Source organism: Nerophis lumbriciformis, linkage group LG34 (assembly GCF_033978685.3).
Source record: "Nerophis lumbriciformis linkage group LG34, RoL_Nlum_v2.1, whole genome shotgun sequence".
NCBI classification, from domain to species: Eukaryota; Metazoa; Chordata; class Actinopteri; order Syngnathiformes; family Syngnathidae; genus Nerophis; species Nerophis lumbriciformis.
Genome location: NC_084581.2, coordinates 8,880,001 through 8,905,750, shown reverse-complemented (window position 1 = coordinate 8,905,750; position 25,750 = coordinate 8,880,001). Strand labels below are relative to the sequence as shown.

At 39.7% G+C, this 25,750-nt stretch overlaps 1 protein-coding gene across 1 annotated transcript in view; it reads left to right on the top strand.

The window, feature by feature from the left end:
* plcb1l (phospholipase C beta 1-like) overlaps nucleotides 1-25,750 on the top strand; it is a 331,247-nt gene that overhangs the window by 271,894 nt on the left and 33,603 nt on the right. The window contains 14 exon segments of the mRNA XM_061929877.2: nucleotides 6,448-6,628; nucleotides 8,637-8,723; nucleotides 11,018-11,088; nucleotides 13,683-13,779; nucleotides 13,895-13,979; nucleotides 17,095-17,219; nucleotides 17,278-17,432; nucleotides 18,564-18,828; nucleotides 18,897-19,001; nucleotides 19,081-19,196; nucleotides 23,333-23,468; nucleotides 23,661-23,714; nucleotides 25,156-25,375; nucleotides 25,478-25,646. Of these exon segments, the coding sequence (XP_061785861.2) occupies nucleotides 6,448-6,628; nucleotides 8,637-8,723; nucleotides 11,018-11,088; nucleotides 13,683-13,779; nucleotides 13,895-13,979; nucleotides 17,095-17,219; nucleotides 17,278-17,432; nucleotides 18,564-18,828; nucleotides 18,897-19,001; nucleotides 19,081-19,196; nucleotides 23,333-23,468; nucleotides 23,661-23,714; nucleotides 25,156-25,375; nucleotides 25,478-25,646 (1,866 nt within the window).

Genomic DNA, 25,750 nt, shown 5'->3' with positions numbered 1-25,750 from the left:
CAAAAACAATAATGTTCATGTTGGAGGAGTTGTGAATTAGATACACCTGCAGTCTGCAGGTGTACCTAATGTTGTGGCCCTGCAGTCATTCACAACTCCTTCAACACGAACATTATTGTTTTTGCACTTTTTGGCTTCTTATGAAATAACTTTTTTAAATAGATTCAATCTTGCACGTGGAACGTTTAAGTGTGGGCTTTAGTTGATATAACAATTCTACGGCGGGGGTGCAGAAGGCGGGGCTACTGGAGCCTCAGCCAGTGCGTCTTTTGCAGTCGTTTTATGATCGTTCAGCACAAGAAATACGTTACACACATACAGTTGTTGACAAAATACACTGTACATTATATACCTCAGCTAACTAAACTATGGAAATGTATAATATAATTCATATAGCAATACAGTCTCACTGCACAGCAGGCCAGCAGTTAGCCGAATCCGTCCATGTTGAGGCATTGAGTGACGTGCCTCAACTGGCTGCTGATCACCGCACCGTCTCTTCTCAGTATTTGAACGGCAAATGTGAAAATTCAGCGATTTTGAATAAAAATAATCTAAAACTGGTGAAGTTAAATGGAAAATAACTTTATAGTATAATCACTGCATACATATAACAATTTAATTAATTTTTTTTCTTTTTACATTTTTTTTCTTTCCATGATGGCAGGTGAGGCCCTGCTTCACCTGCCTCTAGTGACTGCACGTCACTAGAGGCTATATATATATATATATATATATATATATATATATATATATATATATATATATATATATATATATATAGTACAGTACACAGTACCTTTCACTATTTGAGTAGCCTTTGTTCTGCCATTTGAGTACTGGCGAGCGATCTCTGAATCCGGGAACATATCCTTCACGGATTTGTTGAAAACATCCGCAAATGAGAACGGGATGTTGCTTGCAAGGTGGCCCATAATACTGCGTTGCCGCCGCCTTGTGCTTCTCTGACCGTTCATGAGTGACTATATCCATTCGTCCACCGTGTTATGGGTTATGGATAAACCTATGGATAACGGAGACATATATAATAGTCTCCTTTTCAGGTGAGAGAGGACGCTAAAGGCAGTGCCTTTAAGGCACGCCCCAATATAGTTGTCCGGCTGTAAATCGAGAGAAATTCGGGAGAATGGTTGTCCCGGGAGATTTTCGGGAGAGGCACTGAAATTCGGGAGTCTCCCGGAAAATTCGGGAGGGTTGGCAAGTATGCGCGCTAAACAGCGTGTGCAAACTACAAAATTGTGTGTACTATTAGTGGCCGTGTTGAGTGTGATCTACTATGACTGAGTGTAAAATTTAAGAAGTGGTGCACACCGCCTTGTTTAAATGAGGTTTTTGTGTGTACTCCTGTCATTATGTTCCTTCCACTTTCGCGTTGTCCTCCCCAACATGTGTGCCATGTTGTTGATCTAACAGCACACATCTGTAATCTGTGCCACCTTTTCTGCGAAATAGAATTACAATCCATAAACAGAAACTATTTTTAGCGCGTTGATGCGCTGCAGGTATTTTTTTTTAATTAGCCCCCTTAAATCTACAGCAGCTACAAATTTATAAAATGATAATTCTGAATAGATGATGTGGTTTTATTTATGACAATCTAAATATGTTGACACACGAATGAATGGAGGATTCTCTGTCCATCGTCTGTATTTGCACCAAGCGCACTTCCTTTCTAACAGTCGTGTGTGGAACTTTGTCAGTTTGCACCTACTTTTCAGCCGTGCTAAAAAAAAGATGCAAAATAGCACCCGCAGAACAGTGATCAGCCTTTCTAAATCACATTGCGTGTGCTGAATGATTCTATTTGCATCTCCTCCGCCCAGTATGATGGCAGTTCTGATGATCAGCGTGTATTTTGCATATTCATGAAGACAGACACGCTAAATGGAGATGCAATTCTTTGCGCAGAAGTTTAGTAGATTAGCTTTGCGTGTGCTATCAAGTTTGCTCGTGTTTTAGTACACACAAACCTTTAGTATCTTTTTTTACATTTTTGCTCTGGACCTAAAGGTGCTATTCCACACATTCTGTGTCCGCTGACAACATCCCAGCCAAACCTACTTGAATTTACTGCAGCAAACGACAAAAAAACGTCAATAGAAAATAAAAATAACAGGAAAAGTCAACCTGCTTAAAAGGAAGTAAATGTATGAAGGACATTCTGGACTTTGAGGCTTCAAAAGGGTTTTCGTTTTGGGGTTTTTGGTGCTGATCGTCTCTATTGCTTTTATTGCAAGAGAGAAAACACTTGAGGCACTCGGGCAGCAAAATGAAATTGAACTCGACCAAGTCATTTGGTGTCTAAATCAATGGGTCGGATGCTGGGAATGTGAATCAGGAAAACGTCAAATCTAATATTCAGTGGCTTCCAAGGAGCGACAGAGAGAAAAAATAACACCGTATGTTTCTTTTTTGTTTGTTTGCTTTTAACTAGCAGTCTCTAAGTGCTGATGGATGGTTGAAGATTGTTTATACCGGTAGCTGTTGAATAAAGTCTGCCGACTGCCGCCATCGTTAATACTTCTAAACACTTCAAACAAGCTGGCTGAAGCCATAAATAAATGAATACACATTCAGCAAGCTCCTTTACACATCATTTTGATTTTCCATTTGCTTTCACATTAAACACGTGATATTTTGTCCTTATAACTTTTTAAACTTGCACCCAAATGGTCTAATGTAAAAAAAATGTTTGATATTTTATTGGAAAAAATATGTTTTAGTTTCACTAGTAATTACATTTTGATTAAATGACACATTACATGGGGCAGCACGGTGGTAGAGGGGTTAGTGCGTCTGCCTCACAATACGAAGGTCCTGAGTAGTCGTGAGTTCAATCCCGGCCTCGGGATCTTTCTGTGTGGAGTTTGCATGTTCTCCCCGTGACTGTGTGGGTTCCCTCCGGGTACTCCGGCTTCCTCCCACCTCCAAAGACATGCACCTGGGGATAGGTTGATTGGCAACACTAAATTGGCCCTAGTGTGTGAATGTTGTCTGTCTATCTGTGTTGGCCCTGTGATGAGGTGGCGACTTATCCAGGGTGTGCCCCGCCTTCCGCCCGATTGTAGCTGAGATAGGCTCCAGCGCCCCCCGTGACCCCAAAGGGAATAAGCGGTAGAAAATGGATGGATGGATGGACACATTACATGACAGTATATCATAGCAAATAGAGGTGTCCGGTCCAAAAGTCCTCACCTTACTCTATCATGGTCTTAACTTAATTAATTATTGTGGCCACTAGGTGTCGCCAAAAAGTACTACTCCACTTCAAATGTATAGACCAGGGGTGCTCACACTTTTTCTGCAGGCGAGCTACTTTTCAATTGATCAAGTCGTGGGGATCTACCTCATTCATATATATCATTTATATTTACTTATTTATGAAATATATGTTTTTGTTAACAAGTTAAAGGTGTTTAATGATAATGCAAGCATGTTTAACACATATAGTTAATATTGTTAATAAATTAAAGGTGTTTAAAGATAATAAAAGCATGTTTAACTCATATAGTTAATATTGTTAAAAAATTTAAGGTGTTTAATGATAATACAAGCATGTTTAACACATAGTTAATATTGTTAAAAAATTAAAGGTGTTTAATGATAATACAAGAATGTTTAATACATATAGTTAATATTGTTAACAAGTTAAAGGTGTTTAAAGATAATACAAGCATGTTTAACACATATAGTTAATATTGTTAATAAGTTAAAGGTGTTTAAAGATAATACAAGCATGTTTAACACATATAGTTAATATTGTTAATAAGTTAAAGGTGGTTAAAGATAATACAAGCATGTTTAACACATATAGATTCCTTTCTTTCATGAAGACAAGAATATAAGTTGGTGTATTACCTGATTCTGATGACTTGCATTGATTGGAATCAGACAGTAGTGATGATAAGGTCCGCATTTTCGAATGGAGGAGAAAAAAAGTCCTCCTTTCTGTCCAATACCACATGAAAGTGGTTGGTTTTTGGCATCTTATTTGTCCAGCTTCCGTACTCCTTTGTATACACTTTACAAGAAATACATTGTCGGCAAACTCCGTAGCTTGCTAGCTTGTGCACGCCAGCTTTCTGAGACTCCTATTTTGTTTGCGCAACTGTGCAACTGTGCAGTCGGTCTTTGGAGTTTTGACGACAGGTACGGCGCCAGAGTCTGTTGAAATAAAGTGTTTCTCGCCTTCCAATCGGTAATTTTAATGAGCTGGCAGCAGCCAGTGTCATCTCAGAAGACCCTCGGGTGCCGTGAATGTCAATCAAGTGACGAAAATGACGTCATTGTGAAGATTTATGATCGCTCATTTTTAGGACTATTTTTTTAATGCCTGGCTGGTGATCGACTGACACACCCTCCGAGATCGACCGGTAGCTCGCAATCGACGTAATGAGCACCCCTGAACTATATGATTTGCCTGAGAAGCTGGACAGGACACACACAAAAAAAAAAAAAAAAAAAAAATTTTTTTTTTTTTTTTTTTTTATTTAAATAATGTAATGCGATCTACCAATACTACCTTTGCGATCGACTGGTAGATCGCGATCGACGTATTGAGCACCCCTGGTATAGACAGTATATGCCTGCCATATGGTTACTGTTTTTCATACCAATGTTCTCTGTTTGAGTAATTTCACTTTATCAAACCTTTTCTAACATTCCACGCTACAAAATGATAGTGTGTCCTATATTTCCTGCTGATATTGTATTGGATTAATATCGTATCAGCCAATACTCAAGGCTCCAATATCAGTATCTTATCGGAAGTGAAAAAGTTGTATGTGGACACCCCTAATAGCAATCCCAGGTCACCCTGCAAATACACCACCTCGTGGATGTTAGTAGTGAGCAAACTATTGGGCAGGGCATTAACACTCTATGCTGTTATTTAAGGCCACAACCCCTAGGAGAAAGCAGACATCATAAATACAGTCCATTTAGATAGCAATGTTTATCATATCAAAAACTCATAACATTTGGAGCTTTGATTAGCAACTTCTAAAATCAAACCCTAGTAATATTCAAGCACCGCAAAAAGTACCATAAAATTGCTCAAAAAGGCGGACAACTTTTCATGATGTCATGAAGGAAAACTATCCTTGCTTGTGGACATAATACCACCTCTGACTCACACGATGCAGGCTTCGCTACGCGTCTTAAAATGCAGCCCAGGCCACTGACAAACTATCTGTACACCCGCTATAGTTTAGTTGTTTTTGTTCTAGGCCAGTCTTTCTCAAACAGTGGGGCCGGCCCCCCTACGGGGGCACGGTGCAATGTCATGGGGGGCGGTAACCTCGGGGAACATGCTTTTTTTTGCTGTACCAGAATATGATGAGCGTATGTCGCACTTGGCTTCACTGTAACCACGGTGAGGGACAAGGAAAGACTGGTGTGTTGTTTGCTTTATTTGTGATAAGCTTATGTTATGCAGAGGTATTGTCATAACAGATTTATCGACAAAATATACTATTTTTAATCATGGCGGAGAGTGTGGGGGGCGCAAAATATGTTCTTCTTCCCAGGGGGGGCGTAACAGAAAATATTTGAGTTGAGTTGAGTTTGAGTTTATTTCAAACCTGAAAGCATACAACATGATACATCACAATTTCCAGTTTCTCTTATCAACATGTTCGAAAAGGAGTAGGAAGAAGCAGAGCTTTTTTAATCCTACCCCTTTTCTTTTACATAACAGTTGCTAAAACTTTTGTTCATTTCCTGTTCTCAATTTATTCACAATATACTCCATAAGTAATCACAATAAAAATAAATAAATAAATAAATATATAATAATTGGTCAAGCAAGTTATATTTCATATGATGAGATAAATGAGATTATTTTGAGAATGAAAGAATGGATGGATGAATAATTTCAGAATGTTTATCATGGTTCTTCTTCTTTGCACTTTGTAAACATTTTAAGTTTGAAGAGTTTCTTGAAGTGGATCATATTAGTACATTGTTTGATTGCTTTGCTTCATCCATTCCATAATTTAATTCCACACACTGATATACTGAAGGTCTTAAGTGTTGTACGTGCGTACAAATGTTTTAAATTACATTTTTCTCTGAGATAATATTTCTCCTCTTTTGTTGAGAAGAATTGTTGTATATTCTTGGGTAGCAGATTTTAGATTGTTTTGTGTATAATTTTAGCTGTTTGCAAATTCACGATGTTGTGGAATTGAGAAGCACTGTTCTAGGCTAACGTAGCATGATGTTGTAACTATGTGTGGACAAACTCATTAGCATTAAAGCTACAGGCACACAAAACTACAAGCACTGTTCAGCTGTCTAAATCCCCACAATTGTTGGACTTCTTTATCTCTGTAACATTGCGCGACTATTTCACAGTCCTGTGGAAAGATTTCGTCATCATGTTCCAAGTGACCTCTTCGTGAGCCTCCCTTCCTCCTCTCGTAGCTGGAGTCTGGTGTGCCACTGCCCAGCCCCATGGAGCTGATGGGGAAGATCCTGGTGAAGAACAAGAAGAAGCACCACAAGGCGTCTTCTGACGGGAGCACCAAGAAGAAACTGTCAGAGCAGGTGTCCAACACCTACAGCGACTCGTCCAGCGTGTGCGAGCCGTCCTCGCCCAGCGCTGGTACGGCCACACACACACACATTGTTATGATGTGTTATGTGGTTAGTGTAGCTACACAATTCTATTGTTCAACTTACGTCATATTCATGGCGCTCCATATCAACAGAGAGTATTATTATTGCTCTCACACACACACACACACACACACACACACACACAAACACACACACACGAACACACACATCCTTGTATTTGTTACCTTCTTGAGACCTGCGAAAATTGCCTACCTCTTTACCACCCTTTCTCGATATATAAAGATGTGTATTTACAACATTAATAATATATACATACTATGCAAATATATAAAAGCTTGAAATTAGTTGGAATTTCACAAGAAAAAGGTCACAATTTCACAAGGAAAACTTAGAATTTTGGCAGTATTATAATAAAAGTCGTAATTTTACTCAACGCAAGTCAACCTTTTACAAGAAAAATTGAACATTTGTGCAATATTACCGGATATATTATTGGAATTTTACTCAATAACAGTCGCAATTTTAAGCGAAAAGCTTAAAATTTTGGCAATTTCATGAAAAGAGTCGTAATTTTACTCGACAAAAGTCACAATTTTATAAGAAAACTTTAAAATCTTGGCAATATTGTAATAATAATCGGAATTTTACTTGACAAAATTAGGACAAAAGTCATAATTTTACTCAAAAAATGTCACTATTTTACAAGAACAACAAACAAAATTGACAATAATTGACAATAAAGTCAGAATTTTATAAGACTAATGTCACCATTTTGCATTAAAAGTAATAATTGTACACAAAAAAGTAATAATTTTACGAGAAAATATTGCAATATTACAGAAAGAAAGAATATGAGAAATTGTTCCCAATTTTATAAGAAAAAAGTTGACACATTGTGAGACTGCTTTTAGTAAAAAAAAATGTGTATTTGTTTTTAATATTCATTATTTATTTCAGGTTATTACAGTATGCCTCTATATACATATTTATATATATTTTTTAAATTAATTTTGGCCAAAGGGGCCGCATTTCAATTTCTTACACACACTCGTTATTGCATATGTTGGCCAGAGGGGGAGCACTTCAAATTTTTACACACACTTGTTATTTCATATGTTGACCAGCAGGGGAGCACTTTTAAAACCAACACACCGTTAATTTGAAAAACCCCTCCTTTTTGGGACCACCCTAATTTTGATCGATTTCACTATCAGGGTTACAAATGAGACATTCTCTATTGGATGCAATGTTTTACCTTATTGGGACCATGATTTATGTCCTGACTTGTTTACCGGTCCTCATATGGAAGGTACTTTACCTTGTTGATGTCCCAAGAAGGGTAGAAATACATGAAACACACACACACCACAATGCTACACCATTACTGCGATGACAATAATGCTCAGCTTTGAGGCATTCATTGAAGAAAGTGTGTATTTATTCTAACCTATTAGTGTAACTAACAAGGACATATACATATGTCTACAATATACACCACTGCCATCTACAACCACAAAAAAAAATCACATATTCATGAATGAAATTAATTAACACTTTAAAAATGAGTATTAATGTCTTTGTACAGGCATAATTGTTGCTAATTATTGTGTGCAACTGTACTTAAAGTTGTGGCCGGTCTTTGCTGATTTTAATGTTTGTTTTCTTTTACCCAAAAAGACAATGGTGCTATTTTGAGGCATCATACAGAATGTGTGTATTACTCTATGCTTAATGATACGATTGCTATTGTAGTCTGTGTTAGCTGCAGAGCTGCACTGTTGTGCTTGCACACACTGCCCTCTTGCGGTTGGAAATGTATGGCACGTTGGGCCGCGCTATTATTTCAGCCTTCAAAAGATTCTTTGTCAATTTTCCGATAAATGAAAGGCGTTTAGAGGTGCTATGTAATTTTGAGAATTTCAATATTTACTGTTATTAAAAATATATAATGCACCTCCCGTCGTTCACTTTTAATTTAGGTTAAGTGCTCTTCGCGTACACAAAGATGAATTATTGCTGTTTTCTCCTCACAGGTTCAACCAAGGAGGACATGACAGATTCCTCCCAACCAGCAGAGGGCGCTGAGCTTAGCCTGAGGACACAGGGCAGAAAATCCATCGGTGAGTCCTCCAAACATTTGCTCTAAGGTACACTTTTAAACCTCCAAACATTTGCTCTAAGTTACACTTTTAAACCTCCAAACATTTGCTCTAAGTTACGCTTTTAAACCTCCAAACATTTGCTCTAAGTTACCTTTTTAAACCCAAAAATATAACAAGAGCACCTCCAGCTAGCCTATGTTATGAGTGGTTTGAACAGAACGTGTATATTTTGTAAATGTCTATATTTTACTATTACTAATTATTTTGAACAAAAATAATCGTGGACCCCGACTTAAACAAGTTGACAAACTTACTCGGGTGTTACCATTTAAGTGGTCAATTGTACGGAATATGTACTGAACTGTGCAATCTACTAATAAAAGTTTCAATCAATCAATCAAACTCACCTGCCTCAGGAATTCGTCTGGCGTTTAGGCTTGGCACACACTGTCTACAATAGGGGTGGGCGCATCGATCATATCGATACCAAGGTGGGTATTGGTATCGCATCGATACTTAAATTGCAGTTTCTCGTCCATATGTTCAGAAAATGTCTCCAGTTTCCTCAGAGCATTTCTTCGAGTCTGTCTGTGCAAACAGCACATCTCTCTCTCAGGCACACTTTGTCCATTCGCCTCCTTGCTACACTGAATACAGACTATTGTTTCATTTTCTAAACCATTTTTAACTACACAATTCAATGTTGATAAACGTAAGAAGAGTATTTTTGATTATCCATCCATCCGCCTTCTTCCGCTTATCCGAGGTTGGGTCGCAGGGCAGCAGTGACATCATTACGTACTAAAAGCCGTAAGAGGCGGGATATAATGCTTCAAACACTTGGGAAAGTTAAAGCCTTCTAAAAGTTGCAGCCCCTGTACACTAATAGAATGTTGTCTTTATTTTAGGATGGTTATGATCATTCCATCCATCAATCCATTTTCTACTGCTTGTCCTTTGTATTGATTTATTTGGAAAATTCATAGAATTACAATATGGTATATTTACAGTGTCACATTTCAACATTTGTTCACTTACTATATTTAAATAAATACATGTAAACACATTTAAATACAAGTGAATTAAATACATAATGAGTAAAGGTCTCATGGGGGCGGTATAGCTCGGTTGGTAGAGCGGCCGTGCCAGCAAATTAAGGGTTCCAGGTTCGATCCCCGCTTTCGCCATCCTAGTTACTGCCGTTTTGTCCTTGGGCAAGACACTTTACCCACCTGCTCCCAGTGCCACCCAATGTAACTTAGATATTGGGTTTAACTACAGTTTGTATGTAAAAGTGCTTTGAGTCACTAGAGAAAAGCGCTATATAAATATAATTCACACACATAAATATAATCCACATAGATAATTAATAATTCACATAATTTGCTGAGAATGTGAAGTGAATTATATTTATATAGCGCTTTTCTCTAGTGACTCAAAGCGCTTTACATTGTGAAACCCAATATCTAAGTTACATTTTTAAACCAGTGTGAATGGCACTGGGAGCAGGTGGGTAAAGTGTCTTGCGCAAGGACACAACGGCAGTGACTAGGATGGCAGAAGCGGGGATCGAACCTGGGACCCTAAAGTTGCTGCCATGGCCGCTATACTAACTGAGCTATACCATCCAGAGAATATGATAGATGATTTCTCAATTTTCAATCAGGTTCAAGAAATGTATCTGGATTCTTTGTATTTTGTAAATTTTTTGAGTTTGAACAATTTTTTAAACTAGATCACATTAGTACTTTGACTTCTTTGCTTAATCCATAATTTAATTCCACATACTGATGATATACTAAAGTGTTGTACGTGCATACAAATGTTTTAACTTACATTTTCCCCTAAGGTTATATTTCTCTTTTGTTGAGAATAATTGTACATTCTTGGGTAGTATGTTATTGTTTGCTTTGTACATGATTTCCGCTATTTGCAAATTGACCAAATCATTACATTTCGATATTTTTGATTTAATAAATAAAGGGTTTGAGTGTTCTCTATATCAAACATTATGTATTATTCTAACTGACTTCTTCTGTAACACTGTTAATGAATGAAGCGTACTTTTGTAATTATTTCCCCATTTTCGCCTATTTGTATTTGTTTGACTTTCTTTTCTGCTGTTACTGAATACTATAATATCCTCATAGTATCCTAATATTCTAGGATAGTCGTTGTTTGTCAAACCCCCTCTTTCATTTATTAAGTTTATCTGTTATTATCTGTATTAAGATTATTAGGACTTTTAGTTTTTTTCAAAGTGTTCTTTTCATATATTTTGTCTAAGCACACACGTTTGTCTCATTTTCAAGGTGAGGTGGAGGCAGAAAGCGAGGATGAAGATGACGATGATGATGACTGCAAAAAAGGATCCATGGACGAGGTGGGTTAATGGGGTTAATCAGTCGTGTATAAGGAGAGTATGGCCAACTTGATTTCAGGCGACCTCCTCAATGTTTGGTCAAAAGGCACTCACGTGACTACAGTGCGCCCTGACTACTAACAACTTTGAGCTGATCCTATGTCTTTGCGGCACTTCTTTGTGAATTTTTCAGCGTGTAAAAATGCCCTGTTGTGCAGCATGGGGCTGCTCCACCAGTAAGAATTGTTGAAAGTTTTTAAATCCCTTTCTTCACAACCCGGAAAGAAGATAAGTATGAGAAGTGAAAGTTTGCCGTCAACTCTGGAGAGCCACCGATTACAGCGTCTTGTGCCAGGTAAACGTTTGCGTTTTGTTCAGAAGAGAACACACAGAAGCTAGTACAGGTAATAACAGAAAAAAATTAAAGAGACGGTTTGAGAAAAACAGACTTTGAATATCAGTAAAACTAAAATAAGTAGGAAAGTATATTTTATTGTAAGTTTATGAGCTGCAGTATGTTTAGACCTATATATAGACAAATTATTTTGGTCTATTTTGTCAGAAAAACTAACGTCATAACGACAGCCTTTGTTTGGTTTAAAATGATGTCACGTCCGGCTCACGTCCCACTCTTTAAATACAAAGTTAAAGTACCAATGATTGTCACACACACTAGGTGTGGCGAAATTTGTCCTCTGCATTTGACCCATCCCCTTGTTCACCCCCTGGGAGGTGAGGAGAGCAGTGGGCAGCAGCGGTGCCATGCCCGGGAATCATTTTGGTGATTTAACCCCCAATTCCAACCCTTGATGCTGAGTGCCAAGCAGGGAGGTAATGGGTCCCATTTTTATAGTCTTTGGTACGACTCGGCCGGGGTTTGAACTCACAACTCACACCCTACCGATCTCAGGACGGACACTCTAACCACTAGGCCACTGAGTGTGTGGTGGCCAAGCCAGCGTCTGTTCTTAATGGGTACTAAGCTAAATGTAGCTCTACGAACTGTTCAAATCGCAAAAAGGATGAACTTTCTTCAGAGTTCCTCGGGAGGTAATCAAGAAGAGCGAAAGAGTGCAAGATTTTACAAAACAACAATGAAAAAAAGTAGCACGCACTCCAGTCCAAGGGAGCATAGTCAAATAATGCACAAGTGTGCAGCGATAACTTCGTTAAAGGTTTGTTTGATATACTTTTAACGGCAGAGAGAAATGTACTTCAGAGGGTCATAAACTCTGCCATGAAGATCACTGGCTGCTCTCTCCCCTTCCTGGACGAACTGTACAGTGCCAGGTGCCTCAAAAAGGCCCAAAACATAAGGGACCCATCTCACCCCAGACATAAACTTTTTGAACTACTGCCCTTGGGCAGGAGATACAGGACGATAAAATGCCACACAAACAGGTTCAATAACACTTTCTTCCCGAGAGCAATAGTGTCGCTGAACACAATCAAGGCATAAAAAAGAATGACTGTGCATGTGAGCTGTGTGCTTGCTATTTATGTTTTCTATTTATTTATTTTTATCTTAGTACCAATGTTTTTATGTTTCATCTACAAATTTGCACTAATGGATTTGCTTGCAATTTCGTTGTACAATATATAATGACAATAAAGATGTATTCTATTCTGTTCTATTCTTAATGTTTCCCATTTAAATATTATCTTGATGTCGTTTGTATTTCTTAAGACACATTTTTGCTACGAGTGTTTCGGAAAGCATCAACTCGGCAAGTCTAAATAAAATAAAACAATGTGAGCAAAACCTAAAAGACTTAAGCTTTTACCAAAGGCAACAGTCATAAATGAAGCTTTCAGCACATACACAATGTTGACATATATAGTTATATTTTGATAAAGACGGGGGGAAACACGCTATTCTTAAACGGCGCGTGCAACAGCAACAAACATCAGTAGATGCGAAGTTGAATCTGAGCAAAATAATATTTGCATATTTATCCGGGAGAGTCTTCATACCAATTTACTTGACCCAGCCACATACAAAGAAGTTATAGACCTCCATGCTTTTCCAAGTTTTTATCTGTTTTGTCGTGTAGAATGACGTCTGGAGCACAATAGTTCGACATGTCTGGGAACGCGCTTGACGGATAATGCTTGATATCACTCGACAAATCTTTTTTGATAAAGTATAGGGATCTATTCCATCGCATAGTTTGATTTTTTGCTCGTATTTGCTTTTTGCAGAAAGAGCAAGGCCCTTTGTGTAGTGAAATAGTTCCTGCGCTGCTTGCTGCACAACAGCCATTGACCACCACTGGTTTTCACTTCCAGGATGAAGTCATGTCATGGAATACAAGCAATTGCATTCATCCGGGATTCCGGGCAAAGCCGCACACATCCTTGGTAGCAAATATGGCGCCTGTTGTTTAGTTGGCCATACTCTGTTTATACTCGACTTTGGGGTCAACTGGAAAACAGCGGCCTCTAGTGGACATTTAATGTAAGATAAAATGCCTTTTGCTCACCTAAAAGCCTTTGCTTCTAATATTTCTGCCATCATTCTTCCAAGATTTGGATGGAAGGCATGCATTTATGATTTTTGCGTATTTTGTCCACATTTTGTAATGTGCTTCTTTGCTTGCATGTGTGTGTTGCAGGGCACGGCGGGCAGTGAGGCATTCGCCACAGAAGAAATGTCCAACCTCGTCATCTACATCCAGCCCGTCAAGTTTAACAGCTTTGAGGCTTCCAAAAGTACACTAATTAGTTGTTTATTTGCAAGTTACTCTGGTTTAAGGATGTTTTTTACCCATAAAAACAATTTGAATGAACATTAACGCCTGCATTTTTTTTGCTTTGTACTTTTCAGAGACCAGTCGCAGTTACCAGATGTCTTCTTTTGTGGAGACCAAAGCATTGGAGCAGCTGACAAAATCGCCTGTGGAATTTGTGGAGTATCTTTCTTGTTAATGTTGATGGAACTTCTATGTACTGTATATGGTGATGGCGGACCAATGCCCAAGATAATGCTGCTGCCAGTGCAACAAATATAAATATGATGTCATAACGCTTTAAAACGCTCTCTTCTTTGTTTCGTTTTGGCAATATGCAATTTGTCAGTCCAAACACTTACCGTATTTTCCGCACCATAAGCCGCCCTGGGTTATAAGCCGCGCCTTCAATGAACGGCATATTTCAAAACTTTGTCCACCTATAAGCCGCCCCGTGTTATAAGCCGCATCTAACTGCGCTAAAGGGAATGTCAAAAAAACAGTCAGATAGGTCAGTCAAACTTTAATAATATATTAAAAACCAGCGTGATGTGGGCGCGCATGGAGTCGTATATCAACATGGACGGAGCTGCGTGAAAAAAGCCACCCGGCCTCTTCGCGTAAACTTCCCTTAACCACTCGCTCATCTTTTCTTCATCCATCCATCCCTTTGAGTTAGCTTTTATGATGACGCCGGCTGGAAAGGTCTCTTTTGGCAAGGTCTTCCTTTTGAATATCACCATGGGTGGAAGTTTCTGGCCATTAGCATGGCAAGCTAGAACCACAGTGAAGGATGACTTCTCATTCCCTGTGGTGCGAATATTCACCGTACGTGCTCCCGTTGTATCCACAGTGCGGTTCACAGGAATATCAAAAGTCAGTGGAACCTCGTCCATGTTGATAATGTTCTCTGGCCGGATCTTTTTTTCAGCTATCTTGTTTTTACAATATGCACGGAAAGTAGCCAGCTTTTCTTGAAAGTCTTTAGGCAGTTGCTGTGAAATAGTAGTCCGTGTGCGGATGGAGAGATTGCGTCTTTTCATGAACCGGAAACCTGTCGCTTAGTAGGAGCCATTTTGTGGTCTTTACAGATGTAAACACACAAAGGAAATGAAACGTAATATCCGCGCGCTTCTTCTTCTTCTACGGGGGCGGGTGGTTGCTTACAGTAGAAGAAGAAGCGCTTCCTCTTCTATGGGGGCGGGTGCTTACCTTGGCGGTTGCTTGCCGTAGAAGAAGAAGCGCTTCCTGTTCTACGGGGAAAAAAGATGGCGGCTGTTTACCGTAGTTGCGAGACCTAAACTTTATGAAAATGAATCTTAATATTAATCCATATATAAAGCGCACCGGGTTATAAGCCGCACTGTCAGCTTTTGAGTAAATTTGTGGTTTTTAGGTGCGGCTAATAGTGCGGAAAATACGGGTAGATACTGTATATTTTTTAATTATTGTGTTACAATTGTTTTATTTTATCCAGCTAAACATAGATGTTTATATTGTTTTAGAATAAATATTTTATATATATATTTTTTTATTATTACTGATTTATTTAAAATTTCTACATAGAAATATCAGACGATGCAAAACTTACTTGTACGACGTCCTCGACTATAGTATTAGAATTGTAGTCCTCAGTCTGATTAGCTCTTTAACTATGTTCACACTGCAGGTCAATTCCTGTTTCTTTTGCCCAGGTGTGACATGGATCAAATTTTTTCATGTCAGTATGAACTTGGGTTGTCCCGATACCTATATTTTGGTACCGGTACCAAAATGTATAGTATATCGATACTTTTAGAAGAATTTTAGAAGATTGAAATTAAAAGGCATTAAACACACTGTCCTTTTTGTCTTTCACTCAAGGAACAATTTACAATTTTACATATTGCACGAAGCCTGCCTTAATCTAGGTTTTGGTTAGAATATAATAGAAAGCTTTACGGACATTGTAATAAATGTTTCTTGATTAATAGTTGCCACTCTTGGTCTCCGCTTGAAGACAAATATGATAATTAGTAAATACTGAAAACAATACTATGGCTAAAACTATACAGATACGACACGTAACACGCAAGTAGAACACATATTGTTAAAGATAAAACACAAATAGTAGGAATTTCTAACAAAATTCAATCATTTCGCTTGCATACATTTGTGCTACGTGGGCGGTGTGGACTGGCTAATAATTGGCAACAATCCAACCAGCTGTGTGCACGGCAGGGGAGCTAGTTAACTACATTACCTGCCACTCTTAAAACTCTTTGTGCGGATCTGAATATTTGTTATGTTTACCTAAGTTTGATATTTGTCATGTTTACCTAAGTTTGAAGCAAAGGTGGTAATACTGTATTGCCACCTTTTGGCGCGGCATGTTTGATGTGTCACCTTTATCGATCATTTTGAAGCCAAATACCTCCATATAGCGCTTCACGCACCCTCTTTATTAACCAGTAGAATTGCCATTTATTCCATTCTTCCTCATTCTGTTTCTGCTTGTATGCGATTTGTGTGCGTGCTGACACAATTACATGCGCCACGGCTCTGTACGTCACCGCCGCACTGCAGCGGAAAAAAAAGTACCAGTATTTTCCAAAGGCAGTATAGTATCGTTTTAACTCAATAATAGTTTATTAGTACCGGTATACCGTACAGCCGTAGTTTGAACAGGACAAATACAATTCTTCTTTCGTATCTGGTCATAAATCCGATATGTGTCTGATATGACGGACACATATTGACTGGGGCACTATCACTCAGTTTATATCAGACATCGCATTTTTGTAACGTAAACAACTCCGGGTACATGAAAAGTTTTCATTTTACAAAAAATTGTAAATAGTCATTATACCCTGCTTTGTGAACATAGCCAATGTCATTTTAGCTAAGTAATAGCATCTCAGCGCTACGATTTCACGTAAAAAAAAAGTTGCCTCACAGGTCGTAATAGCAGAATTATTTATTATTTATTTTAATTTACGTTAAATACAGCTAAACGGCGCTAGATTCCATTTTTCATAGCATTTGCATACGATTTCAATACATCGCAAAAACTGTCTGATATTTTCTAGTACACAGAACACAGGTCTCAATTTTATTTCGATTGCGTTCAAGTTTTGTGTGTTTGTAACGCTACTTAAGACATGGACGTAGGCCAAAAATAGTGTCTCTGTCTTCAGTTGTGATGAAGTTATAACATATTTTGCAACACTTCAGCTGGACTCCCCTGGCTCCGCAAGTTATAGGTCAGCTAACACAATGTAGCTGTAGAGCAGTGCCATCCTTAGCCTGATTGTGTCAGATACAACAAATTGCAGCTAAGCAGGATTTACCCTAAAGGCACCCGGGTGGATTCGTCAAACTACAACCCTCAGCTCTTCTGGAACGCCGGCTGTCAGCTGGTGGCGCTCAACTTCCAGACCATCGGTAAGAAGGGCACTGTCATCTTAGATATGTAAGAATAACAAAAATGCTTTTTTCACAGATCTGTCCATGCAGCTCAACCTGGGCATGTATGAGTACAACGGCAAGAGCGGATTTCGTCTCAAACCGGAGTTCATGAGGCGGCCGGACAAGCACTTTGATCCGTTCACCGAGAACACTGTCGACGGAATTGTAGCAAACACGCTCTCTGTGAAAGTATGTGTACGCTACGACAATAGTTGTTGTTTTTTTACATGCCCTGTCCAGCCACTCGGTCAAATCATATTGTTGATGTCGATGCCCATATATGCTGTACAGATTTGCTTTACAAAATAGAAGTGTGATAAAGCTCTTGTTGCCTTATTTGTATTTGACTTTATTCAATGGATATGTTTGGTGCAGCCGGACTAGAGCAGGAGGGGATAGAAAGAAGGGTAGAAAAGAAGACGGAGGGGGACTTTGCAGGGATAAGAGGAGGATGAGACAGAGAGAGACAACAAAAACAACAACAAAAACAACACCAACAGAACAACATCAGCAAATAGGATATATACAAATTGCATACCAAAATTTATATCAAGGAACCAGTTAATGAATTAGATAGTAATAACACAAAAATGACAATGAACATTATTCGACTACAAAATGAGCAATAGAAATATCAATAGGAATAACACTATTGATAATAAATAATAATAATAATTACAAAAGAAAGCAGATAAAGAGGGGTGAAGAAAGAAAAACAGACTATATCGACCTTATAGATTGTTATGGTAAAAATATGTGGAGCTTTAGCAATGTGCCGTGTTTTAACCCAGTTTATGTTTGATGAAACATGATTATATGCATGTGTGTATGTATGTATGTACGTGTGCATGTGTATGTACAGTTACAGTATGTATGTATGTTTGTACAGTGAATGTGCGTGTGGATGTATGTACCGAGTGTGTGTGTCTGTATGTATGCATGTATGTATGTATGAATGTGCTTCCATATGTACCTAATGTAATGCAAGCAGGCTTCTAGGCTGACACCAGCCACCAACAAAAAAGAAAAACAAATTAAAAATATGAATTACATTCATACAAAAACACACATATACACGTATATAAACATACACATACATACATAAGCCGGAACCCACTGCCCCCGGGCCCCTGAGTGACAAACAGTTCACTTGTACCTCGATATTTGTTAGTAATCCATTCCAAAAGGTTCAACAAATACCAAATTGTACGGAAACTGAAGCAATTTTCCTTGTGAGAAACAATGTGAAGCCAATTCATTCCTGAGACCCAAAACCGAGGAACTAGTACTAGTCCATCAAAGCTTGCCTTTTCCCTCCAGATCATCTCGGGTCAGTTCCTCTCCGATAAGAAAGTGGGCACCTACGTAGAGATTGACATGTTCGGACTGCCCGTGGACACCAAGAGGAAGGCCTTCAAAACCAAAACGTCTCAGAGCAACGGCGTCAACCCCGTCTGGGAGGAGGAGGCCATCGTCTTCAAGAAGGTGGTCCTCCCCACGCTGGCGTCTTTGAGGATCGCCGTGTTCGAAGAGGGAGGAAAGTTCATCGGACACCGACTCATCCCTGTGTCGGCCATTCGTCCAGGTGACGCGCAGGTCTTATCCTTTCAAAAGATGGAGACATTTCATGATGTCTTCTCACCTTTATTGCAGGCTACCATTACGTCAACCTAAGGAATGAGAAGAACCAGTCGCTCACGTTGCCCGCACTCTTCGTCTACGTGGAAGTCAAAGATTACGTCCCGGACACATTTGCAGGTGACCTAGCACTCCCCAGATCTTTTCAGGCTGATTACAAAACTAACACAAACCCATCGTCTTTGTCTTCCACCGCCAGACGTCATTGAGGCTTTGTCCAACCCCATCCGCTACGTCAACCTGATGGAGCAGAGAGCCAATCAGCTGGCGGCGCTCACCCTGGAGGAGGGCGGAGACGAGGAGGCCGACAAAGAGGTGAGTGTACTGTATTTGTGTGGGAAGATGATTTACAAACAAGAAGTTGGACAAACAATTTTACACTTCAATATTGCTTTTCAAAATGAAATCTTATTTTCCAAACTTCACGCTAAGCAGGTGCATCTAGTCAAACTGTTACGACCAAAATAAAAGCGTCTGTATGCTGCACTACATGCTAAAATTGGTTGCATCTAATTTTGAAAGTAAAACCTTCCAAACGTCACACTACTCCGTTGCATCTAGACAACCTGTAACTACTATCTTTCAAAATAAAAGCACTTTACTGCATCAGACACTGTTTGGTTGTGTCTCGACTGTGTAAAGACTAATTCAAAATAAAAGCACTTGCATACTGCTCTATAAGCTAAAATTGGTTGCATCGAACACCGCTTTTCAAAATAAAACCTTCCGAAGTTTACACTACTCAGTTGTGTCTAGACAACCTGTATCCATCAACTTAAAAAAAAAAACCACATATATACTGCAATACACTGTTTGGTTGCGTCTCAACTGTGTAAGGAATAATTCAAAATAAAAGCACCTCTACACTGCTAAAATGGATTTCTTTCAACACTGCTTTTCAAAAACAAAAACCTTCACATTACTCAGGTGTGGCGAGACAGTCTGTAACTACAAACTTTTTTCAAAATAAAATTACCTATATACTGCACTACACGCTGTTTGGTCCAATTCGACTGTTTAAGGATTCATAGGCATCCGTCCGTCAGTAGTGACGATGGGTTGCGCCTGGGGGAGTTCTTCCTCCCACCATCGTAGCTGGCGCCAATTGGGTGGAGCTTAGGACTGCCAGCTTCCGTGTTGTTTCCTCCCTTTAGGGGGGAGGCTGGAGTGACCTCTCCGTGGCGCATGCCTGGGCAGAAAATATGGAGATCCTGGGTTACCCAGTCATCAAGATCCCCCTCTCGGCCGTGTCGATGTGGCCCAGAGGAAAGCAAGGCAATACGTCTGGCATCGGCTTGGCTGCAGGAGCTGCCGGCAGGGGGTCAGCAATGACACCCAGCCGCCTCAGGGGCTCCACTCCTGATTTTCTGTCTGGGTTTACTCCCATAGCCTTTCCTTCTCCCAAAGGTACCACAAGGCAGCGGGTGGGGGGGAAGGGGGGATGACGACTATTTGACCCATAGGTGGGGCAGTGGTTGGCGGATGCCAGGGGGTGTCCACACACCGGTGGGCCTGCACACCTCGCCTCTGGGGCCCATTGCTGCTCAGAGATCCCCTACAGTTTAGCCTGAGACCGCGAGGTCCCAGTTATCGTGTGTGGCCGCGAGGAGGCACTGTAGGAGTCTTGGTGGTGGAGAGGCTGTTTACCGGCAAGAGGAGGCTTACGCGCTCGGCTCCTCTTTTCACCCCCTGTAAGGAGGGCTAGCCGGTGGCAGTAGCTGAAAGCAGACAGTAGCAGGCAGAAGCAACATGCAACATGCAAAATGCAACATGCGCTAACTACAAGCACCTCTACGCAGTGCTACTGCACTGACGCATCACACACACACCCTGTTTTTACAAACACACAAGTTTAAGGATTAATTTAAAATAAATGCACTTGCATTCTGCTCTGGGATGAAATGGGTGGTAGTCAACACTGCTTTTCAAAAATAAAACCTTGCGATCTTCATACTACTCAGTTGAGTCAAGATAACCTGGAATAATAACTTCCAAAATACAAGCACTTATATACTACACTACGCACTGTTTGGTCATGTGTATGAACTAATTCAAAATAAAAGCACTTGTACACTGCACGATATGCTAAAATTGGTCACGCCTTACACTGACTGTATTTCAGAATAAAAACTTCTAACCTTTACTCTACTCAGTTGTGTCTAGACAACTTGTAATTACAAACTTTTTCAAAATAAAATGACTTATATACTGCACTACTTGCTGGTTGGTTGCATATTTACTGTGTAAGTACTAATTAAAATAAAAACTCTTACATACTGCACTAATTTAGTTGCATTTGACACTGTTTTTTTTTTAAACAAAACAATTACATTTTGCACTGCACAGTAATCAGTAACAAACACTGTGTAAACTGTATTTTTCTCAATAAAATTACTTACATACTGCATTACATGCTGATCGGTTGCATCTCGACTAAGTGTAACAATATTTTTTTTCCAAACAAAAGCATGTATATACTGCAACATACACTAAAATTAGTTGCATTAGACTACTTTTCTAAATAAAACTTTATCTCCACACTTCATGCTATAGATGGGTTGCAATCACGTGACCTCGAGGCACATCTGGGCACTTCTGGGTTTCAGGCGATGGTCTAAACAACATTAGGCTACTGTTTATTTACCTGAACCCATGCAGATTTAGGCTTATTTTGAAAGGTTTCAAGGCAAATATAAAAGCGATCATAAAAAACATATTTAAAATGGGATGGAATGGATTTTTGCACTCTTAAGAAAAAGATTTTGAAAAAAGAATTCAACCAAGAGGTTATTGCTACCTCACTTCACTTGACACGTACGGTATTTAGAGAAGAAAAGATTGGAGGCACATGTCTTTACATCTGAGGGGTCCACAAATTAAGCATTAATCTGTGAAAGACAAAGTTGGACTTCTCCTTCGTGACACTAATGAGAAAAAGGTGTTGGAAGTTGAATTCCTGCTACAAATATTAGTCTCATCTCATTATGTCTGCAGTTGTTTTTATGATGTGAAGTTCATATTTTCTCTCATTATCTAGCTATAGATGTCCCTGTTGTTCAGCAAAGTTTGCTAGCGACATCAAGGTCCTACGAGAGATTTAGTTTTTAGATTTAGAGAGGTGTAGTGAGATTATCCTCTGCATTTGACCCATCACCCTCACCCCCTGGGAGGTGAGGGTGAGGGTGATGGGTCCCAGGAATCATTTTGGTGATTTAACCCCCAATTCCAACCCTTGATGCTGAGTGCCAAGCAAGGAAGTAATGGGTCCAATTTTTATAGTCTTTGGTATGACTTGGCCGGGGTTTGAACTCACGACCTACCGATTTCAGGGCGGACACTCTAACCACTAGGCCACTGAGCAGGGTTAGGCATTTAGGCATAGCAACAACAAATTTAGGCATAGCAACCACAAAAGGACACAAACTAATGTGATCTATTGTTCTTTCTTTACGTTTAGTTCTGCTTTCAAACACTAACATAGTAGAGAATAAACTTGATTGCATCACAGAAAGTTTCTCAAACAAATCAAATGTTCAAATAAACATTTTACAAAGTGATCGCTGCAGACACAAGTAGTTCGATTGTCTTCCATAAGATGATGAAAGTGATATTTTGTAAAGCCATTTCCTTCGACGCACTTTCATTTTTTCCTCACTTTATTACCTTTATGAACCACTTCTTTCGGGACTCTGAAAGCTATTTCCTATCTCTCTATTTGAACGATTGTAACACCCAAGAACAGAACAGCAATACAGCATTTTCTGATCAAACTCTGCTCACTCTCACTTGTTTTAATGCTATGCTCACGCTGCTTGACCATCGTGTGAATAAAGCCGCGAAGAAGTAAAACGGATGTGACGTCATATGCAACCTTCCTATTCGGTTGCATCAAGGCAAACTATAACTGCTAGTTTTCAAAATAAAAGCACATATTGTATATACTGCAGTATGTACTAAAATAAACAAAATAATGTAAACAGCACTTTTCAAAATAAAACTGAAGGGCTGAGAATTATTCCTCAGCTAGGTGTCCATTTAACTGATCTGGTGTTCTGACATAAGATCCGCCTTCCCGTCTGTAGCCATGGCAACCGTCTCCAAGTAAGCATCATTGCTCTAAAAGGGCAGAGCTCAGCGTTGGGGTATAAATAAAGTGAGGGGAGGAAATAAGTCACTTGGATGGATAAATACGTGCAGAGGATGTCGTTGCAGAGAGTTGGTTACAGGCGCTGTGTCTACAGAGTGTTCTGGAACACTCAAACATATCAGAATATTTGTCAAAGACCTCTGGAGGAAAGTTTTCTTCTTTGTTGTAATGTAATCCAAGCTTTTTTAAAGGGACAGTTGAAAATGATGACGTGTAACGACCTCTCCTTTGTTTGCAAGTTTTCCATTTAACCAATAAATTGAGTATTTTGCTGGTTTGATTAGTGCCTTGATGTAATTGACAGGTGGAGGCTGGCAGCGACCCCCCGTTAGACTCTAAGGTGGACCTGAGAGTTGTGTTGCCTGCAGAGAACGGACTGAGCCTCATCCCCATTGCCCCCAAACCCCCGTCGCTGGTCGGCCATCAGCCTCAATCTGCAGGTACTTCCAAGAAACATGCATAGTCACTATTTTGTGTCATTAATACTAGTACTAATACTAGTAATACTTCTAGTATTGAGATAGCTTATCATTCATTAGCATCGGGAAGTGTGTGTAAACTTTTGAATCTTACTGTTTATGTTCCATTCAGAGTAATCAAATACACCAAGTTACATGTTTTCTGCTGTCCAGGCTCTCTCAAACCTGCAGTGAAGACGGAGGACATCATCCAGAGCGTGCTCACAGGTAAGGTTGAGACACCTGCAATATACTGTACACTCCTGACCAGTTGAAAAATTGCAAGATTGTATTTGTTGCACTGTTGGATCTTGAGACGGCTCTCTAAGTAGAGATTCAAAATGCAAAAAAAGAAATAGAAGTGAGACATAAAGAAATTGGAGTAAGCCGCAACATGCAAACAACCAATGAACTGAAATAGGCTGTTCATCAGATGATCAAAAGTTAACCACCTCAAAATTTGGTTTGAGTATGCTTGGCATCAGTGTTTCCAGTGGTAAAGAGGGCTGCATGGTGGACATCCGCTGTTTGGAACTGATCATTTTGTAAATTTCCCTTGCCATCAATCCCCAAATTTTGTTAATTGGATTTTGATCAGAGGGACAGCCTATTTCAGTTAATGCTTGTTTGCAATAAATTGCTTTTTCAAAAGGTTTTTGTTGTCTCACTCCTTTTCTTCTTTTTGCATTTTGAAACACTACTTAAAACCTTCCAAAGGGGTCATCAATTTTGCCTCGATTATGTTTTACAGACAGTCTTTTTACAGCGGCTTTTTGACCATCTGATGCTCCATTTTGTGGGCGGTCAGCCATGTTGTACTTTTTAGCACTGACATGTAGACTCTGACAGATATAAGTAAGACCTACAGTATATGTTACTTTGTATTTGAATAAAGGTTAAATGGGTAATGGTAAGTGGGTTATACTTGTATAGCGCTTTTCTACCCTTAAGGTATTCAAAGCGCTTTGACACTATTTCCACATTCACCCATTCACACACACATTCACACACTGATCACACATCAGGAGCAAGGGTGAAGTGTCTTGCTCAAGGACACAACGGACGTGACAAAGTTGGTAGAAGATGGGGATCGAACCAAGAACCCTCAGATTGCTGGCACGGCCACTCTCCCAACCGCGCCACGCCATCCCCCAGGTTAGAAAAAAAGAGTTTGCAACAGCTGAGCCACTTTGCCTCACAACAAGAGGATAGAGAAAAAGAAGAAGCTTACAGAGAAGAAGCTAACCCTAACCCTACAACGCCGGACTATAATGGCGGACCCACACAAAGCTCTTTACCATATATGGAGATATCCGCTGACATCACATGTGGGGAAAAACGTCACAAGTTTGGCAAATTCCAAACAGCTCATCTGAAGGAAGTATGAAGGAAGGCAAGATTGTTTTATAAATATCCCCGTCATGGTTGAAAATGGATGGATGGATGGATGCCTTCATGGTTTGATGTCAAATTTTCAGAACTTATGCAGATCCCAAATACACAAAAACAGGTACCAATAGGTAAGAAAAGTTGATTTTGCATAATAGGTGTCCTTTAAGATCCAACAGTGGAAAATGTAAATTCTTGCAATTTGTCAACCGGTCTTAAAATGTTAATCAGGAGTAGACATTGATTATACATTTTTGTTTTGCTGTCATTGTTTGTTTAGAACTGGAAGCTCAGACTGTGGAGGAGCTGAAGCAGCAGAAAGGCTTTGTGCGTGAGCAGCGAAAGCAGTACAAGGAGATGAAGGAGCTAGTGCGCAAACATCACCGCAAGACCGGCGAGCTTATTAAGGAGCACACGACCCGCACCTCCGAGCTCCAGAGCCAGCACCAGCGCCGCCGCTCGGCCCTGCAGAAGAGCCACAAACGAGATGGTAAGAAAAGGTAGGTGACGCTCCTTAACTCTTCATACCCATGAAAAATGTGAGTTCTGTTGGTGAAACACTACACTAAAAGTATGTTTTATTTACGAATGTGTCCATCCAGCCGGTCAGAGCAGTCGTTGTCCGCGCTGGACCAGGAGCTGAGCGAGCTGGACCAGGACTGCAGCCTGCGTGTGTCGGAGTTGAAGGAGCAGCAGCAGCAGCAGCTCCTCACGCTGCGCCAGGAGCAGTACTACAGCGAGAAGTACCAGAAGAGGGAACACATTAAGCAGGTCCATAAAATGTATTTCATACTTGCTTTTCAATTTATGTACCATACCATACCAACTTTATTCATAAAGCCCTTTAAAAACAACCACAGTTGATAAACAAAGGG